The sequence below is a fragment of the Parasteatoda tepidariorum genome, chromosome X2 (genome assembly GCF_043381705.1).
Source record: "Parasteatoda tepidariorum isolate YZ-2023 chromosome X2, CAS_Ptep_4.0, whole genome shotgun sequence".
Classification (NCBI taxonomy): Eukaryota; Metazoa; Arthropoda; class Arachnida; order Araneae; family Theridiidae; genus Parasteatoda; species Parasteatoda tepidariorum.
The window spans coordinates 10,216,970-10,244,239 of NC_092215.1; the positions used below are offsets into that span (position 1 = coordinate 10,216,970).

The 27,270-nt window shown below is 27.4% G+C and overlaps 1 protein-coding gene across 1 annotated transcript; it reads right to left on the reverse strand.

Annotated features, from left to right (window-relative positions):
• Positions 1 to 27,050, reverse strand: LOC107442711 (ubiquitin domain-containing protein 2). The gene is made up of 3 exons (XM_016056715.3): positions 26,625 to 27,050; positions 17,187 to 17,423; positions 1 to 9,944 (listed from the first exon to the last, which is right to left on the reverse strand). Exons 1-3 carry the CDS (start codon positions 26,704 to 26,706, stop codon positions 9,541 to 9,543), a joined length of 723 nt encoding a protein of 240 aa, XP_015912201.1. The 5' UTR covers positions 26,707 to 27,050; the 3' UTR covers positions 1 to 9,540.
• Between the last annotated feature and the right edge of the window lie 220 nt (positions 27,051 to 27,270).

The following is a 27,270-nucleotide window of genomic DNA, read 5'->3' on the forward strand; positions in this document are numbered from 1 at the left end:
TTTCAAAACATCACATTTTATTTAAAACTTGATTAATAAAAGTTCTTTATACAGTATATAATATAAAATAGTAACACAAAAAATTCTACGTAAATTACATATAATACAAATGAATTTTCTAAATTCACAATTTTCTATAGGTTTAACAATTTTATGTAATTATTAGCACAAACATTTGTTTTTTTATATCAAGTAGTACTGATATATTTTTCCAGTTCCAATTCTTATTTAAAATCTCCGTTTCCCTCAGAGCATCAAGAAAGTAAAAATTTTCTAAACACAGAAGAGTTCTTTTCATTTGAGATATTACTCATTTTTATTCTCTATCACTTTCAACAATTTTTTAATTTGTAAAATAACCAAGTCAATAACATCAATAACAATATAGCAATTTAAAAAGGTTAACAACTTTTTCATTTAACTATTCAATAAAACAACCAAGTTACACTGAAATCTGTACTTGTCAACTATATGATCAAAGAACTGTAGGGATAAACTCGATTGAAAAATTTCATTGACTTCAAAAAATATGAAAATGGAAATAAAAGCGAACATATTTCATATGTTCAAAAGTCTGACAGGTCTTGAGAAATGGTGCCAATTTTTGAGCACTTGAAACATGTTGACATATCTTCATATTATTTGAAGCCAATTAAGCTTTTTCATCAAGTACACTTTGCTGTCTCAGTTTCTAGAGAATATTTATTTGACTGTAGGAATATTTTAAATCCATTCTCGTAATAAAAAAAAGAAATTAGGTAGTCATATTAAGTTACCACATAGTATAAATTTTCACAGTATGTTTTAATACTTTAAATGCAAATAAAAAGTTGATAGATTTTGAATAACTTTATTTAAGAATTTGCAAGTCTGATTAAAATGTTATACATAAAATAATAATAATTAAAAAAAAATTTAAAAAAATAGAACACTAATTACTGAACAAATTTTTTATTTTCAATGATAAGAATTAACTCACACTTGAATATAATATAAACTACTGTTAATATTTAAGCGATTTAATACCATTTAAGTATCTCTTAAAATTTTATTTTGAATTTAAGATTTTTTTTATAAGTTTTTCATGCTGAAAAAATTATACATTCTCATGACTTTCAAACTTTATTTATCATGAAGTAACAAAATAAGAAAATCAAGCTGAGAGAAAAGAACAAATGAAATTTATAGTATGGAGGGCTAAGTCTTTTAATAACAATAGATTGCATTTTTTTCCCTTTAAAGGTGGCCAACCTTTTTGGGAACAGTGCCCCTTTTTGAAGAAAAAAAATATAAAAATTCATGCAACTTTCAACATACTAAAAGAATAAAAAAAATTTAAAAAAATATTATTTACAGGTTGATTATGGGACTTTACGGAAATAAAACATGTAACTCTGAGAACAAGATTTAAAAAATAATATAATACATAAACAGCAGTATAAACTTAGGTTTTAGTTTTAACAAATATTTAAAAAGTTCAAAGAAAATCGAAGGGAGAAGTCTAGCTCTTTGTATACATAATTAGCAAAGGGAATTTGTGCTACACCAGAAAAACAGCTTACAAGAGCAGCATACTCAGAGCATAATACTAAAATTGAATGCATACGCACAAAAAGCAAAGAGATTGCCAGGAAGTATATCATCTGACATATCTATGGCTGAGAAGGTTGTCTCCCACCATTTTATTATTTTGTTCTATTGCAAAACGTGCAGCAAATTTAATAAACATGGATGATAAAAATGAACTTTCAAAGAAATATCTAAATAAGTAGTACAGTACTGTTTAAAAATAGTGCAAAAAATGCATTAATAAACCAATTATAAATAAAAAGAGAAAACTTTCCTTTTCTTCCCTTTCCCTGATAGTGGTAAGGAGGGGGGAGGGAGATGGGTGCAAACCAGCTTCAAACACCATTGCTGCTGTGTCCCTAAATGTTACTTTTCCCTTATACTCAGGAGCCATATCAACCCCTGAGGGGACAGGCTTACCTTATATCTACAGAAGCTAGCCTTCTTCCCCTTCTTTGGTTCAGCCACTTAGGTTAAATATAAAATAAAAATTAATAATTTGAAGCTATTAATTCTCAAAAAAATATAAAACAGCAATTAAGGAGGTTGTTGTATTACATCATCTATATTAGAACCAGTTCTTGAAGATAGTAACAAAATTAGGTGCTTTAGGCACATATCAGTTAATTTTGGTTTCATTAGGTTCACCACAGATAATATATTTATCATGCATTGAATTGAAATCTACTACAATTCTGACAGCCAAATCATGTAAATTTGGAAAATTACTCATTGGTACAAATGTCTAAAATTAAACATGATTTCAGTAGTAAGGGTTTTACAGGTTTAGACAAAATTTCTGTGGGATGTGTGCAATGGGCTGTCTATCCATGTCTTAGTTTTGCTAAAGTAACACTTTTCGTGTTACTCATTTTCATACAACCCATTTCCACCATAGATTAGAAATTTTTACAATTCAGAACTTGTAATTAGAATGAACATATGTTGTCATAGGATATTATTCTGCCGCCATGGGATAAATTACAATTATGTGTCGCTTAGTTTTCAATGTCAAAATGTAAAGCATACAACAAAAAAAAGAGAGAGAGAGAGATTAAAATAAGGAAAGCAAATAAAAAATTCCCATTATAAAATAAAAACAACATAGTTTAAGAATATCGAACATTGTTACATTTTGCCAAAGAATGCATTTTTTTTTTTTTTTTAAATTTCATAAAGAAAATTCATTTTAGATTCTCAGATCTAAGGAGCTATTAAATTATGTTACTTTTCACAGTTATAAGCAAAAATCTTTTTTATTAATGAAGATTTGTCTAACTTGAGTAAAGTTGAGGCTGTGGTATTGCATACTAATTTAAAGAAAGAAGTATTAGGTTTAAATAAATTTTCCTCCATAATCTATATTATACCAATAAATAACAGTAGTTAGCGAAAAATTAATTATTATGTGCACATTACTGTAAAAGTTTTTATGAAGACTTACACTATAATACTTAATACATTCATTATACATTTCAAGTGTAACTTAAATCACACATAAAATATTGTAAAATTAAGAATAATTTTGAAAGGCACAATAAGGGTGGGAATCTGCCACCTATTTTTTGTTAGATACTTTTACGTAATATATATATAAAGATAAAGTGAATTCATGATTGATAGAAAAATGTAAGAAAATTTTTTTATGATTGATAAATCATGTAATAGTATCATTTGTAAAAGGAACCATCCTGTTCTAAAAATTTATTGCTATATGGCAACTATGCCTGTCTTAGAAAATAAAAATTACAGAAATTTTTTTTGCTCCCAGTGTTGCCTATTACGCCTCTCAGTCTATGGAAACTCTGATCACATGGTGTTTCTTTAAGGGACAAAAACAAATTAGAAATGCCAAGGATGGAAAAAAAAAACTTTTATTCTCAGGAAAGAAGTTTTTTTTTTTTTTAAAAAAAGTTACGAAAATTCTTTGTTTTCATTCTCAGCTGTTTAAATTGGCATTTAAATTAAAAGAATCACAGCTTTTGGACCAGAGGCCTTTTAGAATTCTACCATTTGCTGCATAACAGCAAAACCCTATACAACATTATGGTGAATAATTTGATTAATTTTTTGTATTGATGATTTAAAAGCACGCTAAGAGATTAAATTTTGGTAGTTAACATTTGTTTCCAGAGAAATACCATCCAGTAATTTCTTTAAATAAATTTATACAGTCAAAAATATTGAATTTAAAAGGACTTTTTCTGAAGCATTGATGTTTATTTAATTTAAGTATTTAGAAAAAGTATTCATTAAAAATCGTTACTATTAATATGAAGTATATCAAGCAACTTCATTTAGCAATGCATATGCAATTTTACTTAGCAACTCCTATTCTTCCAAGCAATAATAAACTGTAAGAATTTTAAGTTTTAGTTGAGAAGTTTTATATTTATTTAGTCATCAGTTAAGGTGCACAATAGAAAGACTAACCAAAAAAAATAATAGTTACAAACAAGATCAATAACTTCTGGAGGCTGTTTGAAGTTCTCTTCATTCATTATCATTATAACAATTTTAAAAAAGAAGTAAGATGACCATCTTAAGCTTTGACTGAAAAAAGAAATGTAGTTGCATTCTTTCTTTTTAATTATGAATACCAACAACTGGAAGAGAGACTTTTCTACTTACTATAAAATCCTGAATGATACCATGGGGCTATAATGATTTTCAGCAATTTTTCTTTCAGGGCAATAAATTAAAAAAAAAAGTGAAGCATTCCTGTAACAATCCATTGCGAGTAGGGGGTCATGAAAGATTGGCTCCACAATTTCGTAACTAGCAGTATGATTTTGAATATGTGGTCAGCATTGTCAACAGTCTTTACTTCCCATACAAGCTAGTAGCCATTAATCTGAAATGGGGTAGGCTTCAAGGTTTATTTTTATTCAAGGAGCAATTTTGTTTTAGGAGTGAGACCTGTAGACAGATCTCTGAGTGTTTAATTACAATAAATAATCTTTGGCACTCAGCAATTTTAACATTTAAACAGGTGTAAAATTTGTTATGAGCTTCTAATATTTTAATTCTATTCAAATATTTTGAAAACTAACTAAATAAACCTACTTTTTGATTAACTTGCTTTTAACAATATTTAGTATGTTCTTGGAAAAAAAAAAACATTCTTATTATATAGAAAAAATATATTAAAATATTTTGTTCAAATTTCAATTAGTTGAATTTTTCAAAACTATTTTTTTGTTTCTAATGATGCTGAGTTGTTTAAGTTTCACTGTATTTATTTGGAAACTTCTGTCTGCACATTTTCCATTTAATATTTTAATCAGTTGAAAAGTTTTTCAAGTTCTTTGATTTTTAGAATATCTATTTGAAGTTAAAACTTTGAAATTCACAATCAAAATCAATCCCTTACCTTTAAAATTATATTTAGTTTCTATAATTCAAACGAAACAATTTTGGTAAAGAAGTAATGGGGATTTTCATTAACTTATGAACTTTGAAGTTGAGAATTACAAAATTAAAATTATAAAAAGTGATCAAATGAGTAGACAGTCAAGAGTAAAAAACAAAACACATTAAGGGTAAAACTTATACTTAAGTACAAAATTGAATTGATATGAAATTGAATTTAATGCATTCTTGGGTATTAGTTATTCACATGATTGCATATCTAATATATAATCAACTTTTGAATATTTCTTCATGTCAACTTTCATATTTCAGCAGTATTTGTAAGAGATATATCTGTTTCAGCTTTTAACTCAAGAAATCAAACATAAGAAAATAAAAATCTAAGTTTCTTTTCTACGAATGATAATTTTTAAATAAGTACCCAGCTCAAAACCCTTTTTACTCTCATTAGATTACAATCACAAGAAAAGGTAGCAACACTAACATTTGTAAAAAACAATTAATCATTTAAACTTTGTTTAAATGGAATATTCCTTAGAAATTAGCTCCATGCAATTAAAATAAAACACTCTCTATATACCATACAACAATTTCCAGAAAATGAGTACAGTAAAAGTACATCATAATGTCAATTCACTATAGCAAAATAGAATCATTGTTATAGCGAGCTTATAACAATAAGCAATTACACAAATGTTAAAATAGCAATAGAAAAGAAGTGTTATAATGTACTAGTGTTTTTGACACAGACATTCGTAACACAGAATATTGATTTCAATTTCAGAGAAGAAAAGAAATAAAAGGCCATAGTAGATAAGTGACACACAAAAGGCCCACGTGGAACATGATTCTTGGAAATAGCAAAAGATTTTTTATCTTGTAAAAAGGAAGATAACTTGACTGGTGGTTACCCAAAAATGTTTTATTGATATAAAGAATTAAGATAGAAGAAGAGATCAAGATGAAATGATGTTCATTTTTCACTTTTTTGTATTTATACCAGACAAAAATAAAAATGTCTTCTACTTTGTCCATTTTCATATAATTTGGCTAATTTTAACAGTAGAAAAACACATTGCAATGTTTATCCCACCAATTTTTTTTGTCGCGAATAACAAAATGCTACTAATCTTTAACTGATTATAAATATAAAATTTTTGTGTCTATAACATTAACATTTTGATAGTGACTTTTCGTAATAGTGGATATCTCACAGTATACCATACTCATTATATTGAGTTTTTACTGTACTTATCTTCGGGTATTTGTTTGCACAACAGCAATTTTCTAAGAGCCTTTCTCAAATGCACTAATTCAAATTATAAAAGAAACTTATTTGCTCTGAAAGGAAACATACAAGCTAAATTACATGCAAGACTGTCAGATTTAAACAAAATATTTTTCTAACTGATAATTTTCTTTAAAAAATTGAACCATTTCTTAATTATTTCTGCTAATGTTTATGGCGAAAGAACTTGCAACAGCAACAATAAAACATACAGCAATATAACAGTAATACATTTTTGTTTCATAAAAATAGTTTTAAAAAAGAAATTTTTTCTTCTTAAATTATAAGTTCTGATAGACTTTCAAACTAACTTTTCATGCTATGATAGACCAATAAGAGCTTCATATCCATAACAATAATTATGAAAATTATAATAAAATTCTACACTAATAAAACATAAAATATATCACGGCCAATACCAGAAAGGAGTTTCATTTATAAATTAGCATGTTAAAGATTTGTATCAAAACCACCCGCTTTAATACAATGATAGTTTCCTTGCACATAATGAAATAAACTTAGTTTCTCAAATGATTTTAAACTTCATTTATGTTTTCAGAAAATTTAGTGACTTTCACTAATTTTCTGGCCTACAAGAATATAAGTTCAGTAGACAATGTCCCATTTTTTACAGCAATGCCTACACATAAATCGAAATATGAAATAATAAAATATTTTTTTGCGTTAATATTGGAACTGTTTAGATATTTTTTCATTTATAGAAACATTTTAGAATTCCAAAGGTAGATAAGAAAAAAACTAACCACCTAAGAAAATGATTCACCTTTTATAGACTTAAATATTTTCTTTTGAATTAGGAATTTATTAAAGTATTTTAAGAACCCATACAAATTCTAAATATACAGTGGAAAGTCCCATATCTGGAACTGTCGGGACATCATCAAGTTCGGAATATAGATTTTCCGAATAACAGGTCCTGCACACATCAAAACATGTGTTAGCGTGATTCAATAAAAAAATAATGAATAGACAGTAATGATAATTAAGGTCAATTTCATGCAGCATTTTCTTATAGTCTGAATGACCTCTAAAAGATGTCTAGTATGATAAAATATATTTATAAAAAAATAAATGAGAACCAGCAGACAATTTGAAAATTTTTTTTAAGAATAAAGATAGATTTTTCTCTTATTTTTCTTTATGAAAAGAAGAATGAGATGAAAATAACATTAAAAACAGGGTATTCCAAAATTAAAGTTATCAGATTTAAGAGAAAAAACTAAAACAAGGAACAGAATTGTGCAGATTTTTTAAAAAAAATATGTATAGTTTAAAGTGAAACAAATCTACCTGCTGATTTTCTTTTCAAACACTAATATTCAGCCTCATTAATATTCATAGCTTATTCTTCTCTTCAAAGTAAGTTTCTCTTTAACTGCTCTTGTCTTTTACACAACTCTTTTAGTTATGCATATTGAGACAGAATAAATGTTTAGTTATCAGAGAAGCAACAGAAGTAAGAAGAAAAAAATAAAAAAATTTTCTTAACCAATTGTAAACATAAAATAAATAAATAAAACAATGCATACATATTTATGAAAAAAAAGTTTTGTTTATTTTGTTTGTTAAATAGATGCTTCTATTAATTACACGTCCCAAAAAGGAACTTCATAATGTATTTGTATAGCTTTAATTATTAGTTTCGGGGACTATATTTTCAATATCTAAATCTACAATTTTAATGTGATTGTATAACCTAGGTATAAACCACATTCTTTAGTATTGTTATATTTTTCTTTAAACTCAAGGTCTTTTGAATAATAATACATTAATTTTTAACCTTTTTTTTCATTCAAATGGACTTCAATAGCATGGTTTCTCTAAAAGTTGTTTGTTTTAAAATATGCTGAAACTTAATGCTTTATTGTATTTCTTATTTACTAATTTCATGTGGTGTAATTTTTTTTAGCCTTATTAATTAGAAATTAATAATGAAAAATTACTCATTACACTGTATAAACATTAGTTTATAAAGAATGTTAATAGAAGCATTTAGTGTTAGGTTTTTAAGTCAAGAAATTGTCTAAGAACCTTCATTAACTTGATTGTTAAGGAAAAAAAAATAATTATAACTATAAATAACTTTAAAATAATCTAGTAAGAGATATCTTTTACTTGATCTTCAGAGATATTTCCAAGTGATATATTCACTATAGAATAGATTCCGACAACTTTTCTACCATTCCACTGAATATGAATATTGTCTCCAATTCCAAAAAGAAGTTAGAAATTTGCAGTGATATACTTTTTAAATATGAAGACAAAAATTTTGAGAAGGAAGAAAATGATTTACAAAACAGATCTTTAACGTTTGTTCATTTTCTGAATAAAGAAATAAATTTTCCTTCCAAATAATTGAGTAATTTTAAAGATATTTTAAATCTCATACCAAAATGTTCCATTAAATGAGATCATATTTTTTGTGATAATTAGTTTCGTTTGAACTAAATAGTAAAATAAGCAATGATAAATATGTGACAAGAGTTATAACATATAAAAAAGAAAGCAATAATAATAATTTATTAAAAAATTTTCTTTAAAAAAAAAAGAAAAAAAGAAGACACACACAAAAAGGAAAAACTGATATTAAAAAGTAACAGTCATTTTTTTTAGCATATTTTTAGACAAATTGTTATTCTAGAAGCAAATGTGGTACATAACAATGGCAGCTTTTGAGCAGTTAAACATTTCCAAGGTGAATATTATGTGTATTAATATTTAAGTTATATTAATAAAATGCATTAATACTAATTGGCCAACAAATTAAATAACCAGTAAAAGACCAAATATGTACTTTGGAACTAATAAACAGCATAGTATAAATTGTACACAAATTGCAAAGTAAATATTTTAAGAGAAAATACTTTTATAAGTTACAGATTAAGAAATTCTGCAAGTATAAAATTTGCATAAAGAGAATACAATGAAGTTAAAAAATATTATTTTATTTGCTTAGTTAAATAATCACTCCTTAGCAAAAGATTTTTTATTTAAAAATCCTGAATGCAACATAAAATTGAAAAACTATATTACATGAGATTTTTAAGATTAAAAAAACAATTAATTCATTCACTTTGTAAAAACTAACAAACATAATGTCAACAAATTTCCCTTTATGCAAATTAAAAAGCACACTTGGTGTTTAATATGCATAGTGAACAATAAGTAATTTGATAAAAAATACAAGATAGAATTTGGCCATTTCATACAGAACAAAAGCAATAAGCTTTCCAATACATATGATCTTGCTATCACTTTAAGGTCACCTTATCACTCACTGAGGTGCTTTTTTATAGCTTTTGGTTATCACTAGAAATGTCAAAAGGAGTTAAAACAACTTGAACAACAAAACCACTTTGCAATTTGGCCTCCTCAATTTTCATTTTATCATGTAATAGTCTTCCCCCAAAATACCAACGTTGTCTTGCAGGATCAACAGCTTCAATATTTTGTAAACGTTTCTTACCAGCTAAGACTGTTTCTCCAGTACGAACTGCTACTTTTGTATCTTTACCAGATGTAGAGAGCCTAAATTTTAAAGTTATTTCTTCCCCACTTTCACTCCAGGGCTCACTTTCAGCTGCAGGAGATTCAGATTCATTGGTTTCTTCAACTAAATTTATTGGTACACTCAGGCAATAAACAGGTAGCTGATACCGATTTCCCAATTCATCATAACAGTCCATTAAAGTTCCTATGAAAACAATTTTATAATAAACAATACTACTAATAATCATTGAACAGCGATGATAATACATCTGAGAGAGAATCTGAGACAGTGACACACTTAAAATACGCACCATCTCAGATTTTCTTCAAAAAATTACCAGTTGTTATATACTTTGTCAAAAGACAAAATCTAAAATTTTTTGTCCCAAAGTTGAGTTGATAATTCTTTATGGACCCCCAAAGTTCAGAGCGTTGCAGGAAAATTTCAGCGTTTTTGCACTACATGGAAAGCACTCTTAATCAATTGAAGTTGAAACTTGAAAATTTTCAAATTTTACCTACATTTTAACTGTCATAACTCTTTGCGGCATAAATATCTTGAAATAATTTTTTTACCTTTAATTTACTCCATTATTAGTCTATCCAAAAAAGTAAAATTTATTGAGGCTGTAGCTTTAAAAAAATTAAAACATTTTTTTAAATTACCATGGTTTGGTATTTTCTTTCTCGAAGCAATTTACTCAAACACTTTACTTTCTATATACATTTCACCATAAAAACCAATATTTTTAACATTTTATTGTATATAATCTTGTTGGTTATCCATTTAAAATAATATTTTATTATCATTGACGTTTACAATTTGTATAAAACAGAAATACATAACGGTAATGCTGTAAAACATTTGTTTTGTAGCTACAAAATGCATGTGAATTATTTATTTAATAGTTCCTTGTATAACAGTTGGATGCCTTTTAAGCTTGGGACAGTAAAAGGATCCACACCGGATAATTGTATATATATTCATGCCTTATTTATGTAGTTTCGTCAATTTCTCTTCTTAATTAAACAGAGCTAGCTGAATTACTATATATTTTCCATATATTTGTTAATAAAAATTTATATTTTTAATAAATTTTGATAAGTATGAATTGTAAAAGTAGTTGTGCTTAGTTTTATTATCTAAAATTTCTTTTAGGACTAATCCAATAACTTCATTAATTTTGGTGTCAAAAGTTAATTAAACTATGAACAACAATTTTTAATTTTATACATGAAAAACACTGTATCTCAACTCTTGTTTGTGTCATAAAATTTTGCAGAAAAATAACATCAAAACTCCATTATTTTCATTGTTTCTGCTTTTATCACCACTTGTCTTCTGGATTATCAGAACAATACTTCTCTTGAGTCAAAATAAACTTATTAAAAAAATTCATGTATCTACATAAGATGAAATTGCAAGTAAAGTAAGAAACATGAAAAATAGTGCTGCTAAAGATGAAATCAACAATGATTTCAAAATTGCAAGCAAAAATATTAGAGAATACATGCAGCATATAATGAGAGGAGTTCAACAAGAAAGGCAAAGGCAGCTGCACTGCAAGAAACAGACGAAGAAACAGTCTTTTGGCTTCAATACTGGTCGCAAAACATTTTACCACAAAACTATCGTGAAAAGCAACAGGACTATTTTGGTAAAAAGGGCATGTTGATGTGTTTGTTACATTAATTAATGGAATAGTTGAAAAATCAACTTATTTTACTATTCTGGAATATTGTGATCAAGACGCATTGCTAACTTTGTGTGAGTCAAAGCATACGGTCGATTTTCAAAGCATGAAGAAACTACACATGAAGACTGACAATGCAGGCTGTTATTCTGGCAATATATGCAGCGAAAGCCAGTATCTGATGGTGAATTTGGGGTTAAAAATACTTAGGCATGACGATAATGAAACCTCAGAGAAGTAAATATCAAGCTGATCAAGAGAATGCAATTGCTAAAATATTTATTGGAACATATTTATGTGATGGTCCTGATGTAACATCAGCTAAAGATGTGTATGATACACTCATTTTAAAAGGAAGAATGAAAAAGACTAAAGTATCAGTTATAGAAATCAATAAAGAAAATGCTCAGTCGAAAGTGTTAAGTTACATGAAATACAGTCATACCATTCTGTGAAATTTGAATCTAACGATATTTTCGATGAATTATGAATCTAACAATATTTATGAAACATGAATCTAATGATATTTGAATCTAACAATATATAAAAATATTTTGAAATTGGTCCTGGAAAAAAAGTTCCTTATAACAACATAAAATTTAATCATAAATCGATTTCTCTTAGCCGTAAGTCTGTTACTTCATATTTTGTCCCGAAGACAACTGTACTTCTACATTTGAAACTGCAGATGAATTGTCTTTGCATATAGCAAGAGGAGAACATACTATTCCAAAATTACTATCAGGAGTGGACAAAGCTAAAAAATGTTTGCTAAAAAAATTGAGACAGTAACAAAAAAAAAGTAGACTTCCAAACTACTAATTTCCTTTTTTCAAATTGCTGGCACATCTAATAGAAATGAAAATTTCTCAGCTATGGTATCACAACTGGGAAGGGCACTGAAACCAAAAAGAAAAATCACGCGTCTGAATTAAAATCAAAAACAGTTTCTACAGCAATGTTTTTATAAAGGAGATGATACAGGTAATAAAATTTACTGCACAGAATGTTGTCAAGATGATGAGACGTGATTCAGTAGATGAAAAGAAACCGTTTTGCCCAGAATATCTTACGAATGAACAAGTGATTTCTTATTTCAGCAGAATAAAAGGAAAAGGTATAGATTTTGATACTGTGAAAGAAGATGAAAATGAATATGAAGACCATCTTTTAGTAATTGCAACTGAAGAAAATGAGGTTTGTTATGTTTTTAATTTTATGTTTTTTTTTATTTAATGTTTTCAACAGTTAACAATTTCTTAAAGAATATAATATAGCTTTTCAATAAATTTTGGGATTTTCAGAGAGAATATTTGGCAATAGATCAAAATTTTTGAAGAAAAGCAGGGTGGCCACTCAAATCAGATTTCAAATTTCCCTGATTTTTCCAGGTTTTCCAGATAAAAATCTTAAAATTTCCAGGTTTTTGTTTCTTTTTTCTTATAAAGTATAGGATGTGTACAAGAAAAGTGTCTATATTATAAAATATTTTATTCAAAATGTTATTTTTTTAACATATCATCTTGAAAAAAATAATTTATTTTGACAATTTTCAAGATTTTTTATTTATTTTTTAATGTTTTGGCACAAAATTTTGAATCAAAAATCATATATTGACCAACAAAGGAGCCTTTTTTGTTTAAAATTAAAATATGTTATAAGAGGTTAAAATGAAATAGAAAAAATTAGCATTAATGCAACAATTGTAAAAATTTGTCGACAAACATTACTCTTAGTCATTGTAAAAAAATGTGTGATTGGTTGGTTTGCTCAGAAAAAATACTTCACAGATTTCTTTGAATAGGAGTAGAAAAGCTTTCAGAAAAAGAGTGCGACATAAAATCTATTATCATAAAATTATAACCAACTAATGTTTGGAGAATTTTATAAAGTTAAAAATACAAAGATATTTTGTCAAAATAGAGAAAAAAAATAACCACCAAAGCATCGGAACAAACTTGAGCCATAAATGGATTTAGCCCAAGGACAGAATTTAAAAACAGAAGCTAATATCCTAATTCCCTTTTTCCACCAGAATCTTACCTAAATTTTCCTAAATTCCCATAGCGGTCAAAAGTTTGCACATTTGTTTAGCAACCGTGGAAGAATTTTATATGGCATTCTAGTTTAACAGAACTATAATGGAGCAAATTTTGATGCAAGCAAAGTATCGCTAAGTTGATGATATTTCAACTGTTTGGCGATACATTTCCGTCAAAAAAAAGTGGGTATAATGGATGAAATAATTTAAATTAAGAAAATTAGCAAATAATTTAAATTAGTGAAATTTGAAAAATCATCAAAGAAAAATTTCCAACTTTTCTTTAAAAATCCCTGATTTTTCCAGGTTTTTATCCAAATTTCCCTGATATTTCCAGGTTTTTTCCAGTATAAAAAAATTCCCTGATAATTCCAGGTTTTCAAGGTTTTCCAGGTGGGTGGCCACCCTGAAAAGGACAGTGAACTTCATCCTCATTCATTTTATGTAGCAATGTATGACAGAAGATTTTACAGAGGAAAAATTCTAGAAGACTGTGGAAATGATTCATTCAAGATGAAATTTCTATGCCAGAGAGAAGCACAAAAGTTTAAATGGTCGATATGTGATAACATTGACACCGCACATCGAAGCGCCATCTTCTTTGGTCCTATATAATTATCCCGTGTGGATCCTCTTAATATCCCAAGCTTAAAAGGCATCCAACTGTTATACAAGGAACTATTAAATAAATAATTCACATGCACTTTGTAGCTACAAAACAAAGGTTTTACAGCATTACCGTTATGTATTTCTCTTTTATACAAATTGTAAATGTCAATGATAATAAAATATTATTTTAAATGGATAACCAACAAGATTATATACAATAAAATATTAAAAATATCGGTTTTTATGGTGAAATGTATATAGAAAGTAAAGTGTTTGAGTAAATTGCTTCGAGAAAGAAAATACCAAAACATGGTAATTTATTAAAATGTTTTAGTTTTTTTAAAGCTACATGCCTCAATAAATTTTACTTTTTTGGATAGACTAACAATGGAGTAAATTAAAGGTAAAAAAATTATTTCAATATATTTATGGCGCAAAAAGTTATGACAGTTAAAATTTGAAAATTTTCAAGTTTCAACTTCAAATAATTAAGAGCGCATTAAATATGCCTCAATTATGTAAATAATTTTTGAAAGTATTTTTGTATATCTTTCAAATGACACGTTATTTACCATGGCAACTAGAAGGCGCAAGCTATAGTTAGTCGTTGAAAATTGCAGGGGTGATTGTGAGCCCAAGTCAAAATTCCGGAAAATTTATTGAGTTAAAAAAACAAAAACAAAAAAAGAAAAAAAACACAGTTTAAATTGAAAAAAAAATTAAGTTTTTTTTCCTTTTTCTCAATATTTCTTAGTTTACTTAAAATATATTTAAAATTTTACACATACCTATGATGACCTGGAGAAGTAATTAAAATTTACAAATATGTCTTCCTTTCTTGAGTTAATGATTATAACAACTATTCACTGATAAAAAATGAATATTAATCATGAATATAAGCTTATAAAGTAGATCTCTGACTCTCCCTTACAAACAAATAAAATAAACTGTGTTTTTAAGTTCTACCTTTGAAAATTTGATTTCCGGAAATTTCTGGGATCAATGATTTTTCGAAACGCCTGGACTTTCGATCTCCGGAAACTTCCGGATCACTGCTAGCGAAAATTCTGGATATCCGGATTTTTTCCGGAGTACAATCAGCCCTGAAATTGCAATAAACAGCAAAAACGCTTCTTTTTACGACCTTCAGGAGCCTTGTTGCAACAATTTGCCACAAACTTTTCACCCATTTTACAAAGTTAAACCTCCTTACTTTTCAGATATTTAAATTACTTGGAGGCACTCTGTTTGCGCTAAGAGATGTGGGTCATTGCTATTTCCATGTAGAGCAAAAACGCTGAAATTTTCCAGCAATGCTCTGAACTTTGGGGGTCCATAAAGAATTAACAACTCAACTTTGAGGCAAAAAATTTTAGATTTTGTCTTTTGACAAGGTATATAACAACTGGTAATTTTTTGAAAAAAAATTGAGATGGCATGAACCACCCCATAATGTTAGGTGTAACAGTTTCTCAGATTCTTGTTCTTAAAAATTGATTTATGTGATTTAAAAATCAAATGGCATTATTTGTATTCACACATCTTTAAAATTCAATACCATGATTCATATTCATGCACCTTTAAAATTAAATCGTAAAATTTATATTCAGGAGACTTTAAAACCAAACATTGCGATTTGTATTCACGCAGATATAAAATCAAACTTTGCATTTCGTATTTACACTATATTTGAATAAAACATAGCAATTAATGTGAATTTAAAATCAAACATAGCTATTTGTACTCACACAATTTTGAAAATAAACAAATTTGATGGTACAGTCGTATTAATTTGAAAGATAAGAGTAAAAGTGAAAACTTTTAAAAAAAAAAAAACATTTATTTTAGTTACATAATTTAGCTTTCATTTGTTTTATACGTTATTAAATTGAGTAATATTAAAACTTTATCAAATATGTTTCATTTTTTAAAAAAAATTTGCATTTCCCCCTTGCTAGCATTCATCTTCCACCCAACTTGGCAACAATTTTCATTAAAATTCAGGTGAGGACTTAATCAGTACTTTACGATAGTGAGAAGTCAAGTTAAGAAATGCTTGGATTTAGCAATTGCAGCAGTAGCTACAAATTGAACTAGCAGCTTATAATATAAAGTCATAAGATTATCATGCAAAGTATTAGTGCATGATTGGTCTATCTGAAGTGAAAGATTTACTCTAGTATTAGCCAGCATAAAAACAGTAAAGTTACATCTTGGAAGATTGCATTTACTGAGCGTCAAGCAGTTTTAATTTTCATTAACAACCTCTGAATCAGAAAAAAAAAATCTGCTAAGGTTCCCACGATTTAACTGTATGACAAAAGTGCATTTTAAAATGATATTACGAGTATTTACATGTTTTAGGATATTACGATTTTATACATCACATAAAACTTAGCATTTCTTTAACTCACTCTGCCTGTTACTATTTTTTTTCACAAGTTGAAAAATATTTTGATAATAATGGATGCAAAATCCACTGAAAAGTATTAGTTTGAAGAATCATTTTTATGCTCTGCATTATAAACGGCTCACAAGTAAACTTACGTTAATCAAATTTGAGTATTACTTATTTCAAGGTACACACTCAGTTCTACTTTGAAACTAATATATTTTACATTTTCAAGTGACGGACTTGACACATTTGCTTATGTCCTGTTTGCTCTTGCATTCTGATTAGTAAGTGCTACTAGGGGTTGCAAATGCCCCGAATTAATAGGTGTATTAATGTCGATTTCATTCTTTTCATCATAGTTAACTTTTCTATTTAAATTTTAGTTGTCTTGTAATGTGCTATTAGAAATAAAATTCTAAAAAAAAGGGAAAAAAATTTGTGCGCTGATAAGCTTCTTTTTTCTAAAATATTTCAAATTGAAAGGAATATGATCAGTGTAAAAAAGATAATTATATCTTACCTGAAAATAGTTAACTAAAAATGATACCAACTTAAAATGAAGAAGATACTTTACAGTAAACACATATTCTCTGTAGTACTATTCAATTTCATAGCAATAAAATTAAAATATAAAATGAAGCACGTCTATTTTCCATAATTCAACCTCAATTGCCATGAACACTAATTGATAAAATATATAGAACATACCTGTTGGGAGAGATATATTGGCACCATCAATTATTGCCTGAGCAAGAGCAAAATCATTAGTTTCAGCAGCATAAGCAGCAGCTTTTAGTGCATCCCATATTTCTTTTCGTCCTTCAAAAGCAGGAGCAGTATCCCAAAATTCATCCCTTTTACTATGAAGCTGACCACCAGTTAAAGGCACATCACTTTTCCATTTGGGCTTCTCATGCTTTAGAGGTTGATTTTTTCCAATAGTAACTAATAAAGTATCACAGCATATTAATTTCCATGTAAAAGAAATCACATACAGTAAAAAATTGGAATAGTAATAGGGATTATAAAGATTTTAAGTCAATTTTAATGCTCAAATCTGATAAATCACAAAATTCAGATAATTGATAAGTAAATCAATAATTTTATTTAAATTGGCTCCTATTTCTAATTGTGAAATAGCAAACATTACCACTTAAACCTGGCTTTTGAAATAATCTATCTAACTCCTTACTTCGTTATTAAAAATGTGTCATAAACTGTTAAATAGCAGTCATACAAAATTAAAAATTCTTCTAGATCTATGTTCTCGGTATTCTACTTCTAGTCTTAGACCGCTATTTTATAGGTGGAGAAAAAATGAAAAAATAGTACTTATATAAGTGCAACCGGAGAAAGAAAAAAGAAAAAATTAGCAGAAAGAGTTTCAAGCATGCAAATTGACCCGAGATGGACATTTGTCATTCAGAATAATGAATAAAGACTAATGAATAATTATTCAAAATCTTTCGGAATAATAAATTAAAATTTATTCATTCGTCAGAAATATTTTAAATTAAGAATAAATTCAAAATAAATAATTTTTCGAAATACTGCTCAACAAAAATAGGTACAAAATCAAATAAAATTGTAAATTACAACAAATAAAAAGTACATAACAATAAACTACTTGTAGTCCAACAATCACAAGTAATCACACTTACAAGTAAAATAATAACTTTTGATAAAAAGCAGTTACTCATAAAAAAGCGATTAGAATCTAGTACTACAATCAGATTTCGCCAAGGAAGCCTAGCTCGAAACAACACAGCTGTTTTTTCCAGATTAGGCAACTTGAAAAATACCCAGTTGTATCTTGCTCATAATCATGATTACAAATAGTTAGTTACTTTGTAATTATTATCTTCAATGAAATACTTTTGTAATAAATAACTGTAGTTGGCATGCAAAAATTAATGAAAATGACATAATAGGTGCATTTTGTACCAGTTATTCAAAAATTCATACACTAAAAATAGTCAAGACTAATGAATTTTATTTGTCAATCAGTGTTCAAAAATTTGCATGAATAAAAACTAAAATTTGAACATGAAAAATCATTTAGAATAAATTTTTCTAACTAAATTTAATCATGAATGAAATTTTCATTCTGCTTTCAAAAATATTTATCTTGCATTTTGAAATAAGATGAGGATTAAACTAAATAGCAATTTGTTAAAATAACATGGTTAAAAGGAAAAAGATTCAGTTTGAAAGCTGCCACAGTATTTTTGATAATGACTTCTGAAAGCAATGTAAGGAGAAAAGTTAATATATATANTATTGCTCCAGAAAATGGAATTATGGCTACAGCTTCATTAATGTCTTCGTTGAAAATAGTGACAGTGAAACATTTCTTAATATTTATTTTTCTCATTCTTATCGTAATTTTAATTTTGTACAGAAATTGATTTCAATGTGATATTTAAAAAACTAAAACTTAAAATCACTGGCGTATTTTGAATTAGAGTCTTACAGGGACCAAAAGCACAATTCCATTTTTATGCTTGTAACATTTATTATAACATAGTTATAATTCCCAAGAAAACAAACACTTGGATTTAAGAGGAATTTTACACAAAGAAAACACATAAAGTGAGTGATCAGAAATTTGAATACCAATATCATGTTGAAAATATAGAGACCTACAAAATCATGTGGTAAGTCACATAGCAAATTGTAAACAAAGAAGAAAACAATGAAAAATACAACAATGACAACCAAAGCAGACATGCAGCCCCGGAAGTCATAAAAATAGTACAAAAACTTTTCTATCCAGAGAGCAAGATAAAATCCAAAATTTGCCAACAAATGAGCCAACAACAAATGAAAAAAGACAAACACTCCTAGTCCATAACATCATTGACCTAAGCTAGAATGCATGTTACGTCACCAAAAACGAGTTTCACAAAATGGAAGATCTAAACTTTATTACAATCGATCAAAATATGATTAAAAAAAAAATTGCTTTATTATAGATAGATTTAATATAAAATAATAATTTCATGATACATGAATACCTGTAGCAAATATAAATTTCATGAAACCTACTTATAAACACATTCCACTGTCAAAACCGAAAGCACACCACACTCAGAAAATCACAAACATCACGCCCTTACGCAATGCACCAAAGAAAATGTTTAAAGAAAAAAGGAAAGTAAGAAAATTTTTGCCATCTATTAGAAGAAAAGCTAAACTGGGGCAACTCGGTTGAGTCACCATCTAGCCCTTATTAAAAGAAAGAAAATAAAAACTAATAGTTTTTAATCATTTCTTTAATTGTACCATCAATATTGTAAAAATTAAAAGGAAAACCATTATTTTCAAGATTATTTAAAAAATTACTAGCAGCCTTTTGAAAGTATTCAATATTATTGCAAATTTTATTAATTCTAGACAGTTGTGAAAAAAATAAATTTTTAGAAATATTACTACACAATTTAGGTTCAAAATTACAGAAAATAACCATGAAATTAAAAGCCTTCCTTTTGTCATTAACACCGATTTTAATTAGTTTACAAGCAATATTAATTTTAAAATCTAAATAATCAACATTTAAGCAATATTCATTAGTTCTCTTCAAAACCAATTCTTAAGGATAAATATTAAAATTAAAATCATAATGTTCACAATTAAATAAAATTAAATCCTCAATATATCTAAAAGCAAGAAACTCAAAAAAATTTGCTTCAAAAAAATATTTGCAAAAACTCTAGAAAAATAATTACCTTGTGGTATCCCTATTTTTTGTTTATAAAAATCAATGCCACTAAAACAAACATTTTCAAAAAAATAAAATTTACAAATTTCAACCAAATGAGTCCCTCAGTGGATTGATCGTTAAGACACGGTTCCCAGCAGATCACCGAAATCAAGCATCACTGGCTACGGTCAGTGTGCGGGCGGGTGACCACTTGGATCAGTCTGCGTAGGGACCGAGGGTGTGCAGTATTGGTTCTCGTTAAACTGTTCTACCATAAAGTGCTAGACTTCGCGTGCAGGCTGTTGGGCTACCGAAGCGGAGGCACCATCCCCTCTGCTGATGATCAAAATTGTGATGGCACGTCTTCGGATCATCCTTGGGGATGTTTCCCAGACCGTCGCCAATAGCCCATTGTGCAGCTCTAGGGTGACGTAAATGAACTACAACAGCAACCAAATAATTTTTATCAATACTTTCATTAATTAAATATTTATCATAAAATGCAATTACATATATCAAATATTTGAGCATAAGGTAGACTGGTATAAAGATTTTCTAAGTCAAAAATATTAAAATTAAAAACTTTACAAATTTCAATACAGTTCAAAATATCAATATTACTATTAATAACAATATTTTTTTCGCTTTTAATTCTAAGCAAAATAATTTTAAGAATATTAAAGAATTTTTTGCTAATAATAGATTTATAACTATTAGTACCACAAGCTATAAATCTGAATTTAAAGCAATTTTCATGAAATTTAACAATTGGAAAAAAATAAGAGTAAGTAATTCGATTCAATTTAAATTTTTTACTAAAAGCAATAATCCTTTTAATAACTTTTTTGTCATCCTTTAATTTAAAATAAAGATTATTAATGTTATATTCCTTAACAATAAATTTTTTAAAAAAAAAATATTTGCAATAATACAAAAGTATTTAAAAGCTTCATCAAGCATATCATAATCAATATCTGAACCACTAGGATAAAAACAAAATTTAGATTTCTTTAATTTATTTTTCACACTCCTGGTTCTCCATTCTGTAAAACTTTCAATAGGCCAATGATATTTTCTAGAAACTTTAGCAATAAAAATATCCAGATCCCTTTTAACTGATAAATAAAATCATCTTTTCTTGTTCTAAATTTAGATCATCTACTCAAAATTTTAATCTAATCTTGAACTCCAACAATATCTACATGCTAGGTGATAACATGACCATATTCTTTATCAATAAACAGAGAAAATTCATCAGTATTATGATAACAAGTAATACTGATCAGTGCAATATTATTTAATTGGCGACTTAAAAAGTTACAATTACAAACTTTTTTTCTAAGAGTAGAGGGACATCAGAAACTTTAAGTTTCTTTAAAAGGAAAAAATCTGAAAAATAATGAACAACCTGTGAAATCTTAGTATTCTCAAATTTTTTATCGTGGAAGTTAATAATGCAAAAAACTTTCTGAACTTTAAAATCATTTTTAAAAAGCAATTCTGTTTGATTAATACCAAGTTTTGATTTAACCAAATCAATAATTCAAATAAATTTTCTCCATTTTTTTAAAAAATTTTTTTATAAAGATTGTGGTCATGTTATTACCTGGAATTTAGATATTGTTGGAGACCAGGATTTGATTAAAATTTTAAGTAGAGGATCTAAATTTAGAACAAGTTTAAAAATTAAAAATGATGATTTTATTTCATCAGTTAAAAGGGATCTAGATTGTTTCATTGTTAAAGTTTCTAGAAAATATCATTGGCCTATTGAAAGTTTTACAGAATGGAGAACCAGGATTGTTGAAAGTATGAAAAATAAATTAAACTAACCTAAATTTTGTTTTTATCCTAGTGGTGCAGTTATTGATAAAGCTTTGAACAACTTTTGTATTGCAAATTTTTTATTTTTCTTTAAAAATGTTTATTAAGGAATATAATACTAAGAATACTTATCTTATATTTAAGGATGTGGTACTAATAGTTTTAAATCTATTATTAGCAAAAAATTCTTTAATATTCTTGAAATTATTCTGTTTAAAATTAAAAGTTAAAAAAAATTATTATTAATAGTAATATTGATGTTTTGAACTTTATTGAAATTAATTTGAATTTGAAGTCTTTAATATGAATGCATTTGACTTTGAAAATCTTTAAACCAGTATACCTCAAGCTCAAAGACGTGATATATATATGTATTTGCATTCATGATAAATATTGATAAAAATTATTGGATTGAAATTTGTAAATCTAAGCTTTCTGAAAATGTTCTTTTTAATGGCATTGATTTTTATAAACAAAAAATAGGCATACCACAAGGTAATTCTTTTTCTAGAGCTTTTGCAGATATTTCCTTCAATTTTTTTTTTTTAAATCAAAGTTTCTAGAGTTTAATGCTTTTTGATATATTGAAGATTTAATTTTATTTAATTGAGAAAATTATGATCTTATTTTTAATATTTATCCTGAAAATTTGGTTTTGAAGAGAACTAATGATAATTGCTTAAATGTTGAATATTTAGATTTTAAAATTAATATTGCTAATAATTAAATTAAAATTGGCGTTTATGATAAAAGGAGGGCTTTTAATTCTAAGGTTATTACTTTCTGTATTTTTGAAACTAAATTGTGTAGTAATGTTTCCAAAAATTTAGTTTTTTCACGACTGTCCATAATTAATGAAGTTTTCAATAATATTGAATACTTTCAAGAGGCTACAAGTAATTTTTTTTAAATAATCTTGAAAATAATGGTTTTCCTTTTAATTTTTACAATATTTACAGTAAAATTAAAGAAATGATTAAAAACTATTAGTTTTTATTTTCTTTCTTTTAATAAAGGCAAGATTGAGACTTAACAGAGTTGCTCCCGATTAGCTTTTCTACTAACGGATGGCTATAATTTTCTTACTTTCCTTTTTTTCCCTAATATTTTCCTCGATGCATTGAGAAAGGATGTGATGTTTGTGATTTTCCGTTAGGATTGTGATTTTCTGAGAGTGGTGCGTTTTTGGTTTTGGCAGTGGAATATGTTTATAAGTAGGTTTCTTGAAATTTATTTTTGCCTTAGCAATTTGTTTATGTATTTTGTATTAATTTTACTTTTGTATTTTGTTTTTGTATTCTCTTTTCCTGGACTTCTATCAAAGCCTTTGGGATATAGAGAGAGCAAATTTTAGACCTTTGTCTTGCTCTCTCAATAAAAAATGTTTTGTACTATTTCTGGGGCTGGTACCCCCTGACAATGTCAGTTCTTCAATTGTTACTTGATTCAATTTTCTTGTGGAATTTCTGCTAGATTGTGCAATTTACCTTTGAAATTGTAGTTTTTAACTTTTTACATGAATATTGATTTCTCTTTTTATTATTGTCATAAGACACACAACTACCAAGAAAATAAGAATAAAAATTTCATTTGCGCTGAAATTCATACAAATAAAGAACATCAACACTGACTACACAAATCAAAATTCTTATATTGTATAAAAAACAATGGGATTTTTTAAAACCGTATTGATAGCAGTATTTACTGAAAAAAAAACAGATTTACAGTGTAATCTGTGTAAATGTACACATCAATTATGCATCCCTCAAATGTGAGATTTAGAATTTCTGATTTTACATTAATTTCTCAAAATATCTGTATCAGACACTCCCTTGATTTGCATATCAACTGCTGGCGAGCTGCAGACTATGCACACTTTATAGAAACAAACAATGACCAGCTGAATAATTTAATAATTCTTTCTTCAGAAAAGGATACTGTAGCCAATTTAAATGCTAATTATATTGATATGAATTTGGGTGTTTTGATGAAAAGGCCTATATATAAAGTACCTATAATAAAACAACTTTGGTATGTAAGATAAATAAATACTATAAGGGTTTTTTCTTGGTTTGATCATATCTTGATCGATTGTAATAAAGTTTATATCTTCTATTTTGTGAACCTCGTTTTTGGTGACATAACGTACTCGTGCATTCAACTTACATCAATGATGTTATGGACTACCGAGTGTTTTGTCTGTTTTTGTTTTTTTCATTTGTTGTTGGTTGATCACGTGTGGCTTAAGGCATCATTCCTTATCTGTAGTAGGATAGTACTAAAGCTTAAGTTGAAGATGGTTACAATATATATTTTTACTTTTCGTTGTCGTTCCGTTACTCTATTTGTCAGAGTGTATCTGCTTTTTCAAGTTTGATATGCTTTCAAACAGTTTTATTCCATGGATACCTCATTTTGATCTTAATAAAAGTTAATATTTATTTACATTGATACTCTTGCGGCTATTTCAGGACTCAGGATAAGGTTATTAAAAAAAAATTTTCTTTCTTTCTCACTTCTCTTTAATTCTGTTTTACCGAAAATATACATCTTTTTACATCATTTACTATTAATCTAGTGATAAATTCTTTGACCAGAAATGTTCAAACTTTGTAAGTGATCAAAAGGAAATAACTCGGTAGATATTTCAATTTATCAGTAGGATTCTATCGATTTAAATTATAAAAATATAGCAAAATAAAACAAAAAATAAAAATGCATCATTTGGGTTTAAACTAAATTTGATGCTGGTAATATTGCCTTCCCCCTCATGAATGTTGTCATAAGTCACACGTGATCAACCAACAGCAAACGAAAAAAAATCTGGTAAAAAATTATTATTAGCCATAATAAATATGAAGTAAAAATAAAAAAAGTACAGTATAAAAATACAAGTGATCAATCAATTATGTTCGATAATCATTTTGATATTAAAATCTTTTTTGTTTTGACAGGTACTGTCAATTGGTTTTCGACATAAAAACCCAACCCTGACAGATGTTGTAACATACCGTCGATCGACCAATAATCAATGGCATCAATCAACAGGAGACACTAGCTAAATTCCGATGTTTGTTTACATTTGGTCTTTTTTTTTTCTAACTGTTTAGGAGAACAAACGATTTGTCACCAGGGGATGGAATTGTTGATTACTATCCTTTTACATCATAATGTATCCAGTCCTTAAACATCATAATTAAGGAATTAGCATATATTTATCTTTCTTAGTGATTTGAAAGGTTAATATTAGACATCTAGTTGTGGACATCAATAGCATGTAAATTATATGAACATAAATAGAACTCTTGTCAGTACTCCAATGCTTGCTATTTCTAAGCTCCTTAGCTTAGTATTTGCTTATTGATGTTTTTAATTGTTTTTAGATGGCAACATGTTCCTCTAGCATTGTATCCAGTTCAATTTTAAGTGCAACAATAAAAATTATGTTCCAGTTTATGTAAGTATCTGCTCCTCTTGACCTGCATTGTAATTTTGGCCTCTAGCAACAAGGATCATGCACTCTTTTGTAGTCAGTATGATGCTATTGTGATGAAAATACTTTTCATGCTAATGGGGAAAAGCATGTATAATGAGCCTGAACGACATAAGGATGTTGGTGAGGACGTCACAATGTATAAAACCTCCAAAAGCAAAAAACTTGATTAAGGAACAAATTTAAGTATGTTTAATCCTTAAGAAAACTCTGTTACAATTAATATAAAGACTAACTTTAGAGGAAAAAAAAATAGAGAATTAAAAGTTGTATTTGGAACATTTGCATCCAAGTGCATTAATGTAAAAGGAGAATACTTCATAACATATTAAACAGGAACTTAATTTACTGTCAAAAGTTATTAAATCACTTATCGGACATTGCTGGTTTAAAATTCCTTAAATATATTTTAAAATGACAAACATGAACACAATTCCTTAGGTGGAAAGTGAAAAGTAAGTTTTTCATGTCTTATACCTTTTTAATTAATTCTTTTATTTCATAGACTGTATTAGAAAAACAAGAAGAAAAAAAACATGCAGAGTATATTGATGCTCTAAAGAAAAGATCTGTGTTTTGTGAAATGCAGAAAGGGGCAGGATATATCATCCATTTGATGGTTAAGGTCATTTAACTTGAAATCTATTATTATTTGCATTGTGAAATTAAAATTTTTTAATTTCAAACAAATTTAATGATGAAGTTTTCAATCATAAAAAATCTATATATATTAAAAAAATTTAGTAGGAAATAATAATTTTAAACATAATAGGTTACAACATGATGCATTAAAAAAAAAATTAATAAATAATACTTTCAATGATTTACTCAAATTAAATAGGCTTTTACTGCCTGCAGTTATTAGGCATTCCTTACCTCGGACATTCTCTGCAGGCCGATGCTAAAACTAACTCTGAATTATCACAACAGTATTACAATAAATACTTTTAAGGCAATTCAGATAAACGAATTAAGTTTTAATCTAAGCGTGATAATGTAAAACAGATCACAACGAATATCACAAAATTAAATTGTCTTATTTACTTTATATTCAAAGAAAACTCACATCTTCTTAAAAACACGAAAACAATTTTTAAACTAAGACTTGATATGCTTAGGCGCTTACTTGTTTGATGTAAACTTGTACCGTCCAGAGATTCAATACCAGAGGAAGGTCTGCTTTGTTGTGTACCAAAACAACCCCCCATTATCACAGATGAGTAAGCATTATGTTACCATTACAACAAGAATGAACAAAATTGATAGCAGTTCTAATACATTTTAACCTGTTACTAAAATTTCGTTTCATGCGAGTTAGTGTTCCATGAAATGAATGTTAACTGTAAAAAGGAAATATAAGTAAGAAGAAAAATTTTTGTAGTTTCATTAATCATTAAATTTCTTTGCTTTCGAGAAGGAATCTCAGAATAATTGTCGAAAATATAAAAAATAAATATATACACCAAATATCTCTAGGTCCTAGAGAGAAATAATAGAGAAGTCATTTATTAGACATTTATAGTGACGAGGCACAAGAACACTTTTGGAAAGCTTTTTTCATACCCTTTTATGGTGGGATAATTTATATTCTTGAATTAGTGACCAGTATATTTAATAGACACATTTTCTTTGAAATTAAGCAAAAATAAGAAAACTTTAGCTTATATTATTAGTCTAGGCTCGGTAGGAAATATGTAATAGCTTTATTAAACTTCATAACTTAAAATCTTTTTTCTTCAGACTCAGATGGTTAGCAGAAACTAAAATCTACA